At 33.3% G+C, this 20,384-nt stretch overlaps 1 protein-coding gene across 4 annotated transcripts in view; it reads right to left on the bottom strand.

Moving 5' to 3' along the window:
- Window positions 1-20,384, bottom strand: part of STRN3 (striatin 3) — a 122,647-nt gene that overhangs the window by 34,692 nt on the left and 67,571 nt on the right. For 2 of the 4 annotated variants that reach the window (XM_004467930.5, XM_004467928.5), the window contains exons 4-8: window positions 16,785-16,866; window positions 13,601-13,774; window positions 11,693-11,822; window positions 10,373-10,514; window positions 5,680-5,790 (exon numbers count right to left, since the gene is read on the bottom strand). In XM_004467930.5, coding sequence (XP_004467987.2) covers window positions 5,680-5,790; window positions 10,373-10,514; window positions 11,693-11,822; window positions 13,601-13,774; window positions 16,785-16,866 — 639 coding nt within the window. The remainder of the gene's footprint in view (window positions 1-5,679; window positions 5,791-10,372; window positions 10,515-11,692; window positions 11,823-13,600; window positions 13,775-16,784; window positions 16,867-20,384) is intronic. The other 2 variants (XM_004467931.5, XM_004467929.5) reach the window with 1 other exon arrangement.

Here is a 20,384-nt window from a genome sequence, read left to right as displayed (position 1 = left end):
GAGGATTTTCACTGGGACAATGAAGTAAGTGTAATCTAACTCCAAACTGTCAACTCAATGTCCAGACATCAGTTAAATTCAACATGAAAAAAAACCAAAACACAAATTAGCTCTCCTTTATAACTTTCCACTTCTGTGAACATCACCACCATTGGTTTAGTCTCTGTTCTCAAGATTCTGCAACCACATTTTTAACAATTTCTCTTCGACTTATAAACTAAGCGAAAAAAAGTTTTGGGTTTTTTTTTTTTTAAATCACTTTTTGGGGAGCAGATGTAGCTCAAGTGGTTAAGCACCTGCTTCCCATCTACGAAGTCCCAGGTTCAATCCCTGGTACCTCCTAAACAAACACATGAAAAAAGCCAACTCTCATGGGGAAGTACAGGTAGCTCAGTGGTTGAGTGCCTGATGCCCATGTATAGGTCCTGGGTTCAATCCCCAGTACCTCCTTTGAAAAAAAAAAAAAAGAATCACCTTTCAAAGTATTCTTCAGATAAATTTATTTCTCTTTACTAACTTTATTAAAATCAAGGTTTTCATTCTTATGGATTACTGCAATAGATTCCTAATTGATTTTTTTAATCAACACGCTATATTTGGCTTTAATCAAATTTGAATATTAAAGCCAAATTAATTTTTCAACATTAACACATTTACAAAATCACCTCTTCCTTAGAAACCAAATTGGACACTTCAATACTCATCATCAGAAAGTGGCTGTGGCTCAACTGATAGAGCATCCGCCTACCATATAGGAGGTCCAGGGTTCAGCACCCAGGGCCTCCTGACCCATGTGGTGAGCTGGCCCACGTGCAGTGCTGCCGCATGCAAGGAGTGCTGTGCCATGCAGGGGTATCCCCCGCATAGGGGAGCTCCAGGTGCAAGTAGTGTGCCCCGCAAGGAGAGCTGCCTCGTGCAACAAAAGTGCAGCCCGCCAGGAGTGGCGCCGCACACACGGAGAGCTGACGCAGCAAGATGATGCAACAAAAAAAGCGACAGTTTCCTGGTGCCGTAATGACAAGAATGCAAGTGGACAGAGAAGAACACACAGCGAATGGACAGAGAGAGCAGACAATGGGCGCAAAAGTAAAGAGGAATAAATAAAATAAATCTTTAAAAAAAATACTCATCAAAGTTAACTCAATCTTGTACTTAACCTTGCATGTGCTTCATATTCTAATCCTATTTTTTCTATTCAATCTTTCTCTAAATGCTCTAAAATAAAAATCTCCATTCTCCAATCAAAGGCAGACTCCCTACAGATTCCTCAATGTTCATGAAATCGTATTTCTATCATATTTTACCCTATCTATACTGATGTCAGAAAAGTGAGAACATCTCCTACATACACAATATACCTTGGCCTATTCAAACCCCATCCATTCCTCCACTCCAGTTCCATGTCCTCTGTGAAGCCTTTGCTGATACTTTCCTGTTCACTCTTATTATACTTGTTATACTATCAAATTTTACTTTATTACATATTCTCTTGTAAACAGTTTCATATGATAGTTGCCAAACATAAAAATTTGAGAAAAAATACTGTCATTATAAATATTGTGAAGTTAATTTTCCTGGTTATGAACTGGAAGTTATGGAAGGAAAGAAAAGTAGAGAACAACATGAAAGGTTCTGTTCAAACAAAGGATGTTCTCAAATAATGTAATAAACATTTTTTGGCATACTATAACCAAATTAGTGTCTGTATGGCACAGTGCCAAGTTGAAGAAAAGACGGAACTGCTCTGCTCTAATCCAAACTTCTCAAAAGATGCTAAAAAACTGAAGAATTCATAACCAGAAATCAATCATATCTAGAATCTATTCTGTAGAACATCTTTAATACTGCTTACTCCAGATACTACATATTGCAGTGTTTAACAATCATTATCAATTTACATGTTAATTACTGAGATATAAATTAAAGCAAAAATGGAGACCATACAAAGCTACTGGACCAAGAGTTTAACCAGATTAATTTAGAATCTTCCCTCAGCCCTCTGCCACAAATTACAGAATGCTTAGAAATTATTTAAAAAATGAAAGAAAACTCGTTTTAGGTTAGATAATAGTATTGTATCAAAGTTAACTTCCCAATTTTGATCAATGCACTGTGGTAATATAAGAAAACATCCGAGACTAGGGAATATGCATTCAAGTATTTAAGGAACAACTTGTCTGCAACTTACTCTGTTTACTGAAGTGTCCAAAAAGTAAATATATGTAGAGAGTGAAAAGGATAAAGCAAAATACAGTAAAATACTAACATTTGGAGAACCTGGGTGAAAAGCACATGGAATTCTTTTTAATATTTAAAGTCTGAAATTATGACAAAATAAAAAGTTAAAGGGGGAATAAGCTTAACCCACTGAAACCTGAGACCTCTCTAGTTTTATGGTCTTGACTTTTAGAAGTATTAATAGATTAAATCCATTTCTTAAGTATCTCTCACCGAGCAAGAAAGAAATACTGGATTATATTAACATTCCAAGGCATGGATGAAGGGTGTCACTTTTAAGCCATTTTCTTTTGCCTCAGATGGGGAAGGAGGAAGGAATGGCAGAGTGAACCAGAAAGAAGAGAAATGAACTTTAACTTACTACTTGATTTTCAATTTAAGAGTCAAATTCTGGATGAGTCTTTAGAGTCTTTTGACTTTTCTCTTTCCCTTCAAAACAGAGGAAGCTAGAAAAAAACATCTGTAGAAACTTAGTGCTGTGATCCAGTAGGTTATGATTTACTCATATATTGAAATAAAGAAAAAATAAATAAAAAGGTGACAGCTTACAAGTTATTCTAACTGTACAAATCACAATCACAAAAATATTACCAGAATAAAAACCAACAAAGACTGGAAAGTAGTTATGATTACTAAGAAAATTCCAGAATTATCTTTTCGTGTAAAACTATTTCTTAGTATTAATATGATGATCTACCTAGATTAAGACCATTAGAAGTGAAAATTCAAAAAGAGAAAAAGTTTATTTCCTTAAATTTCCTCTTCATGCCAGGGATTCAGAGCCAACATTTTTATAATAAACTCTGAATTCAATAGCAAAAAGTTTTATCTAACTTCATAAAGAAAGTATAAAAAGGAACATTAATTATTTCCTAATTATTCTTTCTTAAGAGACTTTGCTGTTAAAGCTCATCCTTTTATCTACTTTAACAGGTAACCTTAAAGACAGTGCTGTTTACAAAAATATTGAAAGCCAGAAACAATCTAAAGGCTTACCAATGGAGCCTACATTAATCTACAACATATTATGTAACCATTTAAATTATACTATTTTAGAAGACCATGAAACATTAAATAACAATGAGTGACAAAACAGTGTGATGATTATCATGGGGAGAATTATGTCCCCCAAAAAGACAGGTTTAACCCCTGGTCTTGTGAACGTGAACTCATTTGTAAACAGGACCTTGGAAGATATTTTTGGTTAAGATGAGGCCAAACTGGATCAAGATGAGCCCTAATCCAATATAACCAATGTCTTTATAAGGAGAGGAGATCTGGACATATAGAAATATGATCATGTGATAGATGCAGAGATTGAGTTATCCACAGATTGCCGCGAACCACCACCACAACCCTATGGACTTAAGAGGTAGCACGTCACTAATGCCTTGATTTCTGTCTTCTAGCCTTCAGAATTGTGAGATGATAAATTTCTGTTGTTTAAGCCAACTAGTCTGTGGTACTTTGTTACAGCAGTCATGGCAAACTAAAGACAACGACATCCTTGTTGAACAATAAAAAGGTTTAAGTATAGCGCCTTTAAGAAAAAGTTACAATTGATAATATACCAAATAGCAAAACACGGTTAAATCTCTAAATGGCAGGTCTGCAGATGATTTCTGTATTCTTTGTACACTGTCTAAATAACAAGCATGAGTTAACTTTTATGATTTGATAAAGTTTTTTTTTTTAATTATAATTTAAAACCAACAGGGGCTGGCTGAATAATATAGTACAGATAACAAAATACTAGAGACATTAGAGCCTAAAGTCATGGCTCTGGTGTCCCAAGGATCTTGACAGAATCACAGCAGCTCCCTTTTACCTATTTTACATATTGGATTCTCTAACATACTGCTTGACGACAGGGTTGCTTAGTTTTAAAAAATTCTTTGAAAAAATATGGGGGGCATATTTGTTGACATAAAATGATGTTTTCAGTGAACTATTAGCTAACCAAGCAAATGACAAAACTGTACAATGACCCTATTGAAAGAAATTTTTTAAAATGGTATTTCAGTTTTAAATTAGAAACAAACATTATCTACCGTTTTTTAAAGAAAATTTCAGCAGGTAAGTAAGCTTAAGTAAAACATACATAAAATAACCAAGATTAATAATATAAACAACTTTATTTCTTAAAAATAAAAAAAAGACCTAAGCCCTAAAATTCTAATGTCGTTGTATCTATGTTAAAATAGTCAAATAAAGCAAAACTCCTTTAACACTCAACATGTAAGAATTATATGTAAATGATGTTAGGGCTAAATACAGCCCCAGTCCAGCACTAAGTATTTTAAATATAATAAGCAATTCAATATACAGACTGAAACTTCTTAGAACAGTTTATATTTTTATTTTCATGCAATAACATAAGCTAGCATAAAGTTATAAAAGAAAATTACATAACATTAAAATCCCCAAAACTCAACTTAGCCTGCAAAATAAACACGCAAAAAATGTTTTATGAATAAAAACTCACATCCATTTCTATTACACTTGCCATTTTATAAATTAATGTTTTTGTGATAGAAAAAAGAACATAATGCCTAATTGCTTTTGCCACCCACTATTTTCTTTCTGGGATAGTCAAAAACCCAAGCAGGAGTCAATGGTCAGTTTAAAATAAAGTTTCCTAAAAATAAGTGTCAAGTTTCTCCATTTAATACTCCAAGGTCTCAAGTGTTTTCATGTGGCTGCTTTTAAGTATGATTTACAAAATGGAAATGGATTACTTCTTTGAATTAGGTACTATGAGTTATACTTTACAATACATGGACAACATACAGTGAAAAATATATCCAGGTATAAAAAGACACCCAGCTAATTGACTGAACAAAGCTGCCACCACCATTATCCCTTTCACCACCATTATCCCTTTCGGTGGGTTTTTGCCTCCACCAGAGTAGACAAGAAAACACTCTCCAAGAGAGATTTTTTGTTGCTGCTGCTGTTTTCTGTTAGATTAAAGGCCGGAAAGCTTCTGCTTAGGAGGGGCTTTCTTATTCACTGCATTTTAGGATCCCCAAACTAAGAAATGTAACCTGGATATTGTTGGTTATAGCTATAATGCCCTATATGTCAAAAAAAAAAAAGAGAGAAAGTTATAATTTCTCCCTTTTGTACAAAGTTCTAATATTTTTTTATTTCAAGGTTAATATTTCTTAAAAGTTAGTATACCTTTTTAGGCTTAAAAACACACATAAAAAAAACAAAACCTTGAAATCTTTCTCTCATCCCTCCTACCCTTATATTTAAAATGATTCTATACTTGCATAACACATCCTAAATTATATTCAAATGAATTTCAATTATACAACAGACAAAGTTTAAAGTTAGTTGCCCCCTTCATACATTAAAAAAAAACACCAAAATTTAAGTTTTTTCTCTTAATATTGGTATACAAAAATATATAATAATAGTCAGATCTGCACTTACTCTTCACCCCTTTCTTCCCCTTTCGTTCCTTCTTGTACTGTTCCTTCAGTTTACTTATTAGTCCCTGGTCTACATCCCAAACCTCAGCAGTTGGGGAGAGGTCATCTTTGTCTACATGCAGCACATTATTAAAAGAAAAAAAATCAGCAGTTGGCAATGCAAGCTATTGGCAATAAACTGTTATAGCTTCACATAATCATCATAAAAATGTACTAATAGCATACACTCAAAATACTTTAAAGGTGCAGTCTCAGTTTTGTTATTCACAACTCAAACTATAAATACCTATGGTTTCTAAACATTTAAACTAACAGTTAAGGGGTGCATCATATTTATAAATCATAAATTTGAATGTGATTAGTCTTTCAATAACTGATATTCTTTCAAGGTTAAAAAAAATTAGATCACTGCATCTTTATAAAAGTGCTAATAAAAAAATAATTCAGCCAGCATCATAAAAGCAAATGAATGAATTACATGCAAACTACTTACAAAAATACAAGCTGGAAAGGTCAGGGCTGTTAGATTGATGAAAATATCCATGCACCTTCTATCACATAATTCTGCATGCACAAGATAGCTGGACTAATGGAGAAGCATTCTAGCCCAACAACACATACAAATAGTTCTAAAATAAAATGTCTCAATCTGTACCAAGCACTCAGAGATTCCCTTCTCTGCCCAACTCCACCCAAATAGTTTTCAACATCTCAATACCTTCTCCCATTGGTCTACAATAAAGATAGCTAACAGAACAAAACAAAAAAGAAACAAACAAAAAACACAAAACAAAACTCAAATTCCACTGAAGAATTTCTTAGAATTGATTTTTTTAAGGTAAGCTAAAGACAGTGAAAATCAAAGAAAAGTGAAAACTTACACTGCTGTTTTATCTGTTAAAGATGACACCAGCTATGTTAGCTAACAAATCCATACTTGTTTTAAATAACTTGTGCCTGGAAAAAATGTTGCTGTACAGTAAACTAGGGGGAAAGCAATATTAAAAAGAGGTAGCATAAAAATAACTGTCTTCTATAATTGTTTTAAATATTGAGGGATTTTCCTTCCTTTGCTTAGTTTTAAACAGTCATGTCATTACCAAATTTAATATCTGCTGCAGAATAACAACTAGGCGTTTATATAATCCTGGCATTTTAAAGAGTATATACCAAAACACAACACTAAGTCAATCAATAAGACTGACCAAATAGTGAGATTTAGGGAAAAATTACTTGTTAAATTTTTGATAACTCACTATATTCTGGCACACAAATCTTGTAAATTCTCTGGGTCTCAACGACTTAATCTATAAAGTGGCCATACAGTCTCCTTTCCTTATACACAGTAACCACAGGAAATTCTCACCTTTGAATGGTATATAGAAAGTGAAATATTTACTGTACTTGTGTCTTTCCTACCACAACTGACATCCCTTTCTCCCTTATGAATATATCTATGATCCTAAGTAGTCAGTATACGAAAGGATACATCCAAAGCTTTAAGTTTATTTGCTGATTTGAATTATTTGACACTAGGTTGCCCAAGACTGAAATTTATATGTAAGATTATTTCTCAAATCTACAATTATCATATTGGTTAAAAAGAAAATTTACTTTTCATGCACTCTAATCATGGCATTTCCCAAAAACTATGCTATATTAGAAATCTTTGTGTTGACTTATTGATTACTTCAAGAAAATGTGATCTTAGGAATTAATCATTTGCACTCATCTTAAGAAAGCTAACAGTTTCTATTTTTAAAAGCAAATGCTTAAAATAAGACAAACTGACAGATTTTGAGAATATACCACTTAAATCTCTGGGACAAAAAAAAAAGCCTTAAGTGTTATATAAGCTTTATACTGGCAAATTAGATAAGGCAGAAAAATTTAATAAGATAGCCAAGGATTTTTTAATAAGATGTTTACAGAAAAGAATAAGGCTGTGAGTAGTTCTAACTAAATTAGCAAAAAGGAGTAAAGAGAAAAAGCAAAGGGAATTCAAAAGGATAAGCTTAAAGGAAAAAACAAATATTACTTGCAAGATAACCTCAAATTTAGAAAGCAAAGGTAAACTGAGGCAGTATAAAGAAAAGATTGGTGAACACATATATGCACAACATCCTGAAACTTGCCTATTAAGTAACAGCTGATTTGATATTGCTTATAAGAAATAGAAAAGAGCAAAAGGGAAGAGGCAGCATAATCTTCTACATGTTATATCCTGTTTTAAAAAAATCTAAGGGGAAGAAAAATACATCAAGAAATGAGGTTGAATCCAGCTAATGGAACTTTTTTGTTTAAAAAAAAAATACAAATATGCACAAAAAAGGTTAACCCTGATAACTAAAAATCACAAAAATATAATTATCATAATTCTGATTATCAAAGCATAGGGATTATACAAACCTACTAGAGTATAAATTTGTAAGTAACTATTTTATGCAAATTTTCACTACTTTAATTATCCACTGTGTACAAATACAAACATTCAAGTACATATTGCACTTTGTAATTTTATAATGTTCTCAGGTTAGTTTCAAAGTGTAAAAAAAAATAACACTTTTAAAATGTCCAGTCTCCAGGAAAGAGAAAAATTAGAAATAATTATTAATATTTTTGATTATGAAAACTGAAAACTAACTATTAAACTCAGGCTATGAAACTTAAGGTGACAGAAGAAAAACAGGATTAAAAAGCTTTTCTAAAAAATGGTGATTTCATAAAAATAAAAGGATTCAGATTCAGAAATAACAGAGCACACTGCTAGTATACAAAATGAAAAATAACAAAGACTACCAAATGTGGATAGGTACTAGGGAATGTTTCATTAGGGCAAGACAAGTTATAATATTAAAAAAAAAAAATTTGCAGCCTTCGTCCAATAATTTAAATCTGAAAAGGATCACCTTCCCACTTATTATAAGCAAACCCCAATTTTTAGTGAATGAATTAAATAAATATAAAGGAGCGTTTATATATCCATTCAATTTGTTTTTGAAAAAGAATATGACATCTGTTCTGCAGGTACAATGAACAGATCCTTTGGCATTTCTCATTTCATAAGGAAAGAAACTGCTTGATGTACTTAAAAGGAGTCCTTTATCTTCTCATGAACTTAAAATGCTGAAAAGGTAACATTTAAATCTCATCTGGAAAGGGCAGACTTTGTTGGTTACATCCACTTATGCAAGGAATAAACGTCACTTTCAAATATTGATAGAAAATAAGTAAAATATTGCGATTGTGTTATCATTCATTCATTAGGTCCTCTCTTGAAATTTTGATCTACAGTAGAAAGTCTTTGGTGCTTGATATTAAAGAAATATGCCATTTCACACAAATCAAATTCCTGAAATTTCTGTTAATCTTTTTACCTAAATCTTTTTTTGCCTAAAACTAAATCTTTCTGCCTAACCTAAATGTGCATCAGTAAGGCCCTAGTTAAATAATTGTGCACATACTTGACAAAATATTATGTAGATAGTGAAAATTGTGTTGCAGAAGAACATATGAAGTGAAAAGTGTGGGTTACAAATCAAAATATAGTAAAATCTTTTGTTAATTAAATGTATATCTATATATTTTCTACATACATATATGTATCACATACACATATGTTAACCAAAGCTCTCTCTATATGGTAGTGTTATAAGTGATTTTTAATTTTCTTCTTCATATATATCTGTGGGTTCTAAACTTTCTAAAACATATAAGATTTTTTTATGAACAGGAAAAAAAGTGAACAGTTCTTTAGAAATTATTAGAAAAAGAGATGGTATTTCCAACAGTGAATGGGCTGCAGAGAGAAGCTGAAAGTAGAAAACTTCGATACTTTTTACTGATCTTAATTAAGGTGAACTCCTAGGTTAGGTAACACAGGCATTTCAAAAAGTACAAAAATGTACATTCAAATCTACAAAGTAATTGTGGAGTTTTCTTGTGTTTTGAATTAATGTACCTCTTCTCTTTCCATCTAGGAGAATAGAGAAGTGAAGGTCTGAAAACAATCCCTGAAAATCATAAACAATAAGAAAAGGTTGGTAAGAAATATAAGCTCTTTTCCGTACTAGAATCGTTTTTATATCAAGATAGTCAATAAGTATATTGCCCATTATATTTTCTCTCTCCTGCTGGCAGTATTAAGTTTAATAATACATGAAGCATTTTTTTATCCAAGTGTGTTTCCTATCACAAAAGTAGTTTTAAAAAATCTAGTGATTTTTAAATCTAGCAGCTGTGGTGTTCATATGAAATATATATTTAAGCTCTGTAAACACACTTTTGAGTTCTATCTACCAGATAACATGCTGATGACTAAATGAAAACACTTGTAGTAAGCACCTCAGTAACCCTATGGGAATATTTAAAACAGAATGTATACCTATTTTAAGAAAAAAAAACCGCTAAGAGGAAAGGAAGTCAATTTCCAAATCAACTAAATGTTTCAATTTTAAAACAAATTTCAAAAATGAAAAAAACTTATCAGAAGCCATATATTAAACAGTGTAGTCATTAAATCAAATAAATTGGTTTAAGATACCCTGAAATTAGTCAATACTATTTCTTTCCCCTTGCTCTGCCTAACTACCACCACACATTCCGATATATACATTCCACATATAATATTTAATAATAACTCATCAGAAAAGGCTACATTTCCCTCCCTACCCTGTATTTCTTTATCACCTTACCCCATTCTGTGCCATCCCCCGAACTCCGTGCTTCTCCAGCTCCTTCACCATCTTCAGCAGTCACTAAAAAATCAAATTCTTTCAGGGCTTCTTCAGTATCAGGGTCATCAGTGAGGTCAGCAGCTAAACCTTCATTACCTATCTGCAAAAAGAACATAAGACAAGAGTTGTCTTTTTGCTAAAATATAAAGGGGTCCTTTAATGTTTTCACACAATTACCTTTACACTTACATATTTATTTTTACTCTCTAAATATGTGGTTCTCAACAGTGTTGTGCCAAGATCAGCTGTGAGGTGGTGACGTAAGTCATTTGGTAATAAGAATGGTTAAAATCCTTATAAATTATAGTAGATCCACAGTTACTCCTATTAAAGTCCCATTCACTCACTTGCATTCAGATACAATATCTTGAATTGACCTTACATATGGAGAACTGCAAACTTAGTCCATAACCCATGACCTAGCTAGTAAGGACAGAGCACAGTTAATAAGAATAATAATTAATATGTTATTAGCTGTAATAATTATAATAGTGTTTTACCCCCCAGACCAAAAAATAGCAAAGGATCAAAATTTCTATTCACTCAATAGGGTATGATACACCTGTGAAAAGGGCAGAAAAGTTGAAAACTGCTACTGTAAACTACATACTTTTGAGGAACAAGGACACTTTGTCCACATTACTGTGTTATCCCAAAGAACCACAAATAAATATATTCTCTTTCTGCACACTTTATATCATACACTACTCTGACAATTTACAAATGGATTGCCTAATCTACTTTTACTCCTATAGCTAAATCTGCTACCACTAAAATAGATAAACCTATTTTTCAGGTTATAAGCAAAAGTGAAAAAATTTTTTTCAAACCAAAGAGCAAGAATGTCAACACATAATCTTACAATCCAGAGATTATTTCCCTCACCCAGGGTGGGAGTATTTCCACTGAATCCTTAGTTAGCTTATGTCCAATTTACTGACTACAAGTAAATGGACTTCAGCAGTGACTTTCAATTGAGGGAGGAAAAAGTTTCAAAACTACTAAAATTAGTTGTATACTAAAAACAAAGCCTTCCTTGTACATTCGGGTATTTTAAATAGGGAATGAATAGTTTATGTGAAGTAATTCCCACTATATGTGGTTAATTCAAGAAGAGCTAACTATATAACACTTCTAACTGACATGATAGTCACTTTCAATTTAACTTAAGTCTTGAAAATTCCTATTCCAAAATATTAAACTGAGTTTAATATTTAGTACATTAAATTTAGAATATATATATATTATAACTAATGAGAATATAAATTAGGTTTCTACTTTGTGTTTATTCATCCGATGTTTGTCTTTTCCTTCTGGGATGCCTTCAATCATGTCATTTTCCTCCTCTTCATCACTGTCATCAGCATTTTCTAAGAAATTGAATGTCTCAAGAACATCGCCAGAGGGCCTGTAGGAGGGGAAAAAGATGAATCCAACTATTCTCATAGTTAATTCTAATATTTTTCAATGTTTCCTATTTTAAAATAGTACATGAAAATAGTTATAGCAATTCAAATAACAATTTACTTATAATGTATTATTTTCCCCAAGAAAACAATGCTTGAAAGATTACTTTTGTTCTAGGATTAAAGTAAAATGATTGCTCTCTGTTAATTTAGTTTTTCCAGTGTTTATTGTCCAGAATATTTTAGGTAATTACATTAAAAAATAATCCTTTAATATCACATTTTCAAATGCTCTATTATTTCTCAAAATAAAGTCATCATAAACAAGCAACGTAAACTTAGCATCTCTTAAAGCTTTAGAACACCATAAAGCTTGGCCAAAACATTTGAGGACCAGAACAGTAAATACCGAAGTTTTGTTTATCAGGCTGCCCAGATTTGACACTTCAGTAAATCAGATAAAGACTATGACAATCTGTATGTCTCACAGGGTTTTTTTCTTATCTTAAAAAAAGGATCCTTGATTTTTAAAGAATTTTCAAGTCTTTCAGAATCACTCATTTAGTAGGTAATAGTGATAATTACTTTATGTACTAAACCATCTCTTTTTAACTAATTGAGTTATTCCAGCACACAAACAAAATGCAGTGTTTTCATAAAGTAGTTGAAATGTTTTAACAGTAGAGGCAGCAACAGAAAGGTAAAAAATTCAGCTGTATACTCACAATGAAAGTTTTTGCTATCACTAACTAGTGGCTTTACCTAGGGCAAAGTCATTTAAACCTTCTGGCCTCAAATTTCATTACCAGAGGGTGAACTATATGATCTCATGTACTGAAAAGAACATGGTCATAAAAATAATCTAAAATGCAGCCCCTGCCAGATTGGTTTCCTCCATTAATCCAAATTAAGAACATAATAAAACAGTTTAGTAAATTTTAAAAACTACTTTAAAATATTTTCAAATTTACAGGACAGCTGCAAAAATAATACAAACACCACACAGAGAAGTCTAATATACTTCCCCCTTTACCTAGATACAATTTTAAACATTTTGAAACCTTCACTGCATCTATCTGCCTATCTATCCATGAGCAGGTTGCTCACCTCAAACTCTCTGAACACGTAATACCTCCATGTACATTCCCTACAAACAAGGATATTCACTTATGTAATCTTAAGTGCAGTTATCAAGTTTAAGAAATTTAAAACTGATATAAAGCTTACATTTTATATAACAATTTTTTTCTGATGCCTTTGAGGCTTTTCTCCTTATTCTTAGATCCCACCCAGTACTATGTCTTGCATTTAACTGTCATTATCTCTTTAGTTTTTCTCTTTTTTAAACATAAAAACATATATATAGCATAAACTTCCCATCCCAACCCTCCCAAGCACTCATTTAGTGAGATTAATCACATTCACAATGCTGCAGTATCGTTACCATCATCCATTACTAGAACTTTCCATTCACCCCTAACAGAAACCCTACATTCATTTTGCATTAATTTCCCATTGTCCCTGCTTGCCACTCGTGGTAACCTCAATGTATCTTTACATAGCATTTAAAAGGCACAAAATTTTAACAGTTCAACTATATCCCTGGTACCTCCAAAAAACAAATAAACAAAACATTTATTTGTCCATGGTGCCATTGGGGGGGGGCGTCTTTAAATTTGAACTCTGCTTGCTTTTAAAATTGTTAACAGCAGTAGCAAAGAACTAGGGGACTCAAAATATACGTTATATGACAATGTCAACTTATAAGTATAAATCATACCTTTTGATTTCTTGTCCCTTTTGCTTAGGAGATTCACCTCCATTCAGGAGCTGTTCTAAATTCTTTGTTTCTACTGATCCATTTGGTTCCGAATTGGAGAGTCCAAGTAATGACCTTACCCGCTGAGACCGTACATCCAATATTGTATCTGTGTAACCTACTTCCTGAAGATATCTATAAAACAACATTTATAATAGTAAATTCTACATACTGTTAGCATATGCCAAGACTCAAAATCATATCAAAAATTTTTTAGAAAAACAATCCTATGAAATATATTCTTCCTTTCTTCTCTATGGACTAATTCTAGTTCTAAGAAAATAACACCAACTATAAATCAAAATTTAAGTAATATTCAACCATATAATTAAGGTCTAATTATTCAGAAACCTGTAAAGCCCTAGTGCCTTGAAAAGCTTTCAGAAGTTACTGGATATTTACCTCAAAAAAAAAAAAAAAAAGTTCAAGTAGTGGTAAGGGAATGAGTAGAAAGACATGAACCTTAGAACAGTGATATACTAAGTTGAAACCTTGGTTTTTAACCAGAGAATGATGAACAGGCTAGTTCTTCTAGGATCAAGATCCCATAGCATTCTTCTGGTCTTGGGGTTTTCAAATTTTCTCTATAATTAAACCAGGGCACTTTATGTAAGATCCAGGATGAGAATGGAAAAGAGGGGGTGGGGGTGTTGCATCATAACATACAGATAATGAGAGTTGTTTTAAGAATGGGTTTATGTGACAAGTTAAAGAATTTCTTCCTAAAGTATTCGAAAGGCTGATGAAGGATGTTAAAAAGGAGAATTAAATACTACCGGCAGAAAAACAGAAGATTGTTAGGTGATACTGAGGCTGATAAAAGGGAAACCAGTTAGACATTAACACAGTAAAGAGTAGGAATAGAGAAGAGAACAAAAGTGAAAAAAGTAAGCAGAGTATAATCTTTGAGACTTTTGGTGCACAAATAAATGTGGCAGTAGATTTGAAAAAAGTGCACATATTCTGGAAAACTTTCAGTGTTCTAGGCTGGATGACTGGAGAGCAGTGCCAATTAATGAAAAGGAAAACAAAGGGTTAGAATCAGTTTTATTGGACACCTATCTAACCATGTGGTTTCTATGAAATAAGCAAACAGTATTCATTACATACCTGTACAAGGTCAGAAGCTCAAGAACTAAACTGGGTAGGTAGAGCTGGGACTCATTAGTTTGGTGGCATTTGAAGCCATGGATTTAAAATGAAATCACACAGAGAACAGAAAGTATGAAAACTCCACAAATATCTAAGGGTTAGAAGAAAAAGAAGTTCAAAGGAAAATGAAAAGATTTGAGAAAATAGGTAGGAGGTGGGGAATAATAGCAGAGTGCTGTCATGCAAGCAGAAAAGGAATTTTAAATAGGGAATGAAGAGTTTATGTCAAATGCTTCCAAGAGATCAAATATGAACAAAAGGAGTGCCTTGAATACATATGTGATAAAAGTTTCACCAGAACAGTCAAAATGGAAAACAGACTACAGATGGTTAAGAAATAAAAGGGAAGAGTATAGGGATAAACTACTCTTCAAAAGTCTAATGGAATGAGAAAAAAAGGACAGAATAAAAGTCTTAAGTAATGATTAGCTATAGCTATACCAACTCTACTAGAAAAATGCAATCCTCTTTTAGGGGGTGAGGGAGAGAGAGGGCAATTTAACACAACACTCTAATCATGAAGTCTGAATGAGCTGTCAGGATCTATATGACCAGGTAAAAAAATTACTGGCTTATGAGCAGCCACGTGATCAGTTCATGCTAATTCTAATCCTTCTCTGAAAATGTTTTAACTAAAATAGGGAGTCCTATGCTATATGGAGAAAGCTGGTGTGCAGATAAAAATAATAAAGTTGAAAGCAAGAATGCATCCCTAGGTGTTTCTAGTCTCTAAGAGGCCTCAGAGCTATCCCCAGCTCTTGTTCTTCCTGATACTTGATTTTCAGCACTTCTCACTATCCCAGCATCCTTCCAATCAACAATCTGTTACTGTTAAACTTGAGTTTTAGTCATGTATGTGTCCAGACTCATAAAGCCCCCTGAATGGAACGCCAGAAACTGAGTTAATGAATATGAAGTTTATGTAATTTACAGAAAGAAAAGCAAAAAGTTAAAGTAGTTCTCATCTGACAACCATGATATCTTCAGTGAAGTAGGACCTGATGTGCTCAAAATGATAATGAGAAAATACAGGCTGAGATGTGGTAAAAGTTTAGAATATCCTCTGAGGACAATAGGAAAAGGAAAAGACCAGGGCTACAGAAAAAGACTCTGCAAATGTTTGGACAGGAAACCATGAATATGTAATGGCATTCCCATGATTCTGTTGTTTTTCTCCAACAGTTAATTAGAAAGAAAAGAAGCCATAAAACTGAATAGGGTTGGGATACTGCAAGTATACATAACAGAATGATGGGATGTGGGGTAGGAAGAGGAAGATATGCACAGCAAGAAAGCTAAGGGTACAACAGAAAGGTGACACACACCTTTTCTGTCACCTTTTTAATGAAGAGGTGATGGACACTTTTGATGCAAGAAATCTGGAACTAGAGAAATAAAAACAAACAAAACAAAACAAAACAAAATCCCATATAAAACCAACTGCAGGTACAAGAGTTAAAGAGGAAAATGACACAGAGGTATAAAGATCAAGGTAAGGTCAACGGTCAAATAACAAGGGAACTGGAATGACGGAGATGGTACATGAGATGACTGTCCAATAATGGTACATTTGAGAGGTAGGGTAGTTCTAGATAATAACAAGGTCCAATGCCTGACCACACATCTAAAGATGTCTAGAGGTGAGAAAGCTGAATTACTGGAATTACCCCATATATCAGTAGGTTCCAAGTACCAAAGTTTTCAATATATAAGGGAGAAGAGCAAACAGAAAACAACAGACAAGATATGCTATAGAAATACTGTCAACTCAGCAAAGAATTCAAACATCAAAGATTCCTCAGAAACTTGACTAAAAGGAGGATTTGACAAGTCATTTATAAAAAATTTCAGGTAATACAAAGACAAAAGAAAAATGAAAAACATTTCATTTTGTCCCACAACATTTAAATAATTTTTTACTTACATATTAACTAAATAGAAGTGCTTTCATATTTAGATCTTTAAATAAAGCTGAAAATAAACCATTACTCACTGTCTTAACAGTTGTCTGCCTTGTTTCCATGTTAGTTGGCTATTCTGAGGTGCTGTAGGTGCCTCTGTATCTTTGGTTTCTTCTAAAAATTAAAAAATAAAGTTTTTGCATGCATTAGTTCAACTCTCAGAAATACTGCCAAAGTTCTCTCAGGGATAAATTGCCACAAAAATATACCTAAATATTTTATAAAGGACAGAAAAAACTTTTACAGAATATTTACTGTGGATCATTCATTTTTAATTTATTAACCTAATCACCTAGTAACCAACTTCCCCATTATTAAATTTAGAATACTCAGGGAAGTGGACGTGGCTCAACTGATAGAGCATCCACATACCATATGGAGGGTCCAGGGTTCTATGCCCAGGACCTCCTGACCCGTGTGGGAAGCTGGCCCACGTGCAGTGCTGCCGTGCCACATAGGGGCACCCCTGCGTGGGGGTGCCCCACACGCAAAGAATGCACCCCGCAATGAAAGCAGCCCTGTGTGAAAAAAGCACAGCCTGCCCAGGAGTGGTGCTGCACACACGGAGAGCTGACACAGCAAGATGACATAACAGAGAGACGCAGTTTCCCTCTGCTGCCTGACAATGCAAGTAGACACAGAAGGACACAGCGAATGGACACAAAGAGCAGACAACGGGGAGAAGGAGAGAGAAATAAATTAAATTAAATTTAATTTAATTTAATTTTAAAAACTAAAAAAATATATATCAAATACATACCATTATTGCTGGGAAGTAAAGAATGACAGGCCCAGGTTTTGAATGAAATGTTGTTTTGAGTCTATATCATCAAACTTTAAGTCTACATCACAAGACTTTATCTACTGAATTTTATTTTTAGAACTAAATGTTAAACCTGAAAAGTTTTTTACTAATTTCCAAATTATTGAAGATAGTATACTTTTCACATGGTTTCTGAGACTATTAAAACCATCTTAAATACTGTTTACATGAAAACTACACTGATCAAAGTAGTTTTCATTACTGAAAACCACAAATACCTGTTTTAAGAGTCACATTTTATTCTCCAATAAAAAAGATGTGTGTGTTTAAAAAAAAGAGTTTAATAAAGGATTCAATTTCAGGTGAACTAAACTTTCAACAAGTATCACAAAGAGTGGAATTTTAAACTATCCATTGGTACTAATTATATTATGGAAATAACTTCCCATAATAAAAATGAAGACAATATAGAAGAGAGGGATACGGGAGGTCAATCCTCAAAACAAATGCTGAAAACTCACTGAATGGTTCACAGTTGTTAGATTCAGAATCTTTGGTCAAACAAATATTCATTGGTAGTAATTCCATTTACTTCGACAGGCAATAATTCTCTAAACAATCCTGTTATTAACACTTTCTCATTCTTTCCTGAAATATACGAATTTCCCTGATTCCTGGAAATAATCATTGCATTTTAATAGTTCCCCATTTTTAAAATAATTTTTTCTGTTTATAACATTGTTTTTTAATCACATAACACATAATTGGTGAAAAAAGAACACAATAAAACAACAAAAGTACAAATATTACATGATTTTGCTTATATGAATTATATAGAATAAGCAAGTTCGAAGGGAAGGGAAGGGAAGGGAAGGGAAGGGAAGGGAAGGGTATTTTACTATCATGAATAATGATACTAGGAACATTCTTACACATCTTTACGATGAATATGGGTATGTATTTCTAGGAGTGGAATACTGGGTCAAAGGATATAATATGCTATTTCCTTTAGAAAATACTGCCAAGTCACTTTACAATCCCAACACCAGTGTCTGAGAGTTCTGGTTCCATGACATCCTGTTAACATTTAGTATTGTCTCTTATATTTTAGCCATTGTGGTAGCCTCTAACTTAATTGCTCTATGGCTTAAAGGTGTATTTCTTCAGTAACTAATAAAAGTGCGCATTATTCATATGCCTACTGGCAATTTGGATATTCTTTATTGTGGGGAGGAGAGCATTTTCAAGTCTTTTGCCAATTTTTCCACTGGATCATCTGCTTTTTTAATGATTTGCAGGAGCTCTTTACATATTTTGAAACGACCCCTTTTACAACAGGGTAAGGCTTAAGATATAATTCATTAATTTTTGTATTATTGAGAGGTATGTAAAACCTGGAATAACTTGTACTTCTGTCCAAACGAATATCTGACATTTTCTTTTTTTTAACATTTTGATTCATTTTTGGGCTATGTAAAAAGGCACCACTATTTAGTGTTTATTGCTGTATATACTATAATGCAAATAATTGTTTTTTGTTTGCTTAGACTATATTTAGCCATCCCTACGGGTTTTTATTTTTCACTAAACATTCTGAATAGTTTTTTATAAAAGTAAACACAACCAGCTTTACTATTGTGTCTGTGAATAAAATGCTTGGATTTTATTACATTTCTCTTTTCTTTTATTGATAAAACAGTTTTTAGCTAAGTTCTCTGGGGAGGCCGAGGATGCTGGTTGAGAATACAGTTGTGGGAGTGTCCTTTCAGGATCTACAGCATGTGTGTCACTGGTGCAGGTGTCAGCAGTGGAGGGATGTATGGGGAGGGATGCAAATGGGCATGCCTCTATGAGATCCATGAATGTGTTTGTGTTGTCAAAGTGTGTTTTCTCAGTAGATGGAGACCCACACAGTAGCCAACAAAATATTAAACTCCCATCCTGGGACATCCTGCTACTTTCGCAAATAGAGTGGCAAAAATCTCTGCAGTACATAGGCAGTGCCTAACAAAAGAAAAGAGACCAATATGCAAGCCTTAGATAATAATGCTTGTACTTATGAACCTTTTTCCTATAAAACTGAAACTTAGCCTAATAAAAAAGAATGACTAAGAGTTACTTCCTGAAAAACTCTTGGTTAGTCAAATGTGGTCCAAGTCAAACTCTGCAAATAAACTCCTGTGTCCCCCTGACATACAATATGATTCCCAGAGGCTCCCTGGCACCAAGGGATTACTAATCAGCACCAACCAGAAATGCATTTGAAAAAAGACCTCGACCAAAAGGGGGGAACATTAAGTACAAGAGTTTTTATGGCTAAGAGATTCCAAAGTAATTAGGGAGGTCATTCCGGAGGTTACGCTTGTGCAGGTCTCAGACAGATCTCACTAACTGCCACAGCAGATAAAAGTCTCAAACAAAAGTGCTCCTAAAGGCTCTAGGGATATCTCAACACTACAGGCAAGGCACACAACCCCAAGAAATCAGCATCTGGTTAGTGGGCCTTATTTTGGAATATATAATTATTATTTACTCAATATAACAGACTCATTTACAATTTCCCTACTCATGATTCTTCTATTCCTTTTATTTCAATCTATAATTATCACTATACCCATTAAATATATTGTCTCAGAGACTTATAATCTTTGGTCTGTTCATATGCCAGTTGAGCCCTGAATCTTAGCAGAATTGCAGCCAACACCTACTCTCCAAGTCATTGAATCACCCAGAACTAACAAAAGGATGATGATGGACAAGTCCTATCCCAAAAAACAAAGGTTATCTACAACTGCAAGCAAAATCATTCCTTCTACCTACCCTACAATATCTAAGCCTTCTCTCAATCTGAAGCAGGGTGGCCATCACC

Source organism: Dasypus novemcinctus, chromosome 3 (assembly GCF_030445035.2).
Source record: "Dasypus novemcinctus isolate mDasNov1 chromosome 3, mDasNov1.1.hap2, whole genome shotgun sequence".
In the NCBI taxonomy this organism is placed as follows: domain Eukaryota; kingdom Metazoa; phylum Chordata; class Mammalia; order Cingulata; family Dasypodidae; genus Dasypus; species Dasypus novemcinctus.
The sequence above is the reverse complement of the archived record's forward strand: the minus strand, read 5'-3'. Positions and strand labels throughout refer to the sequence as shown.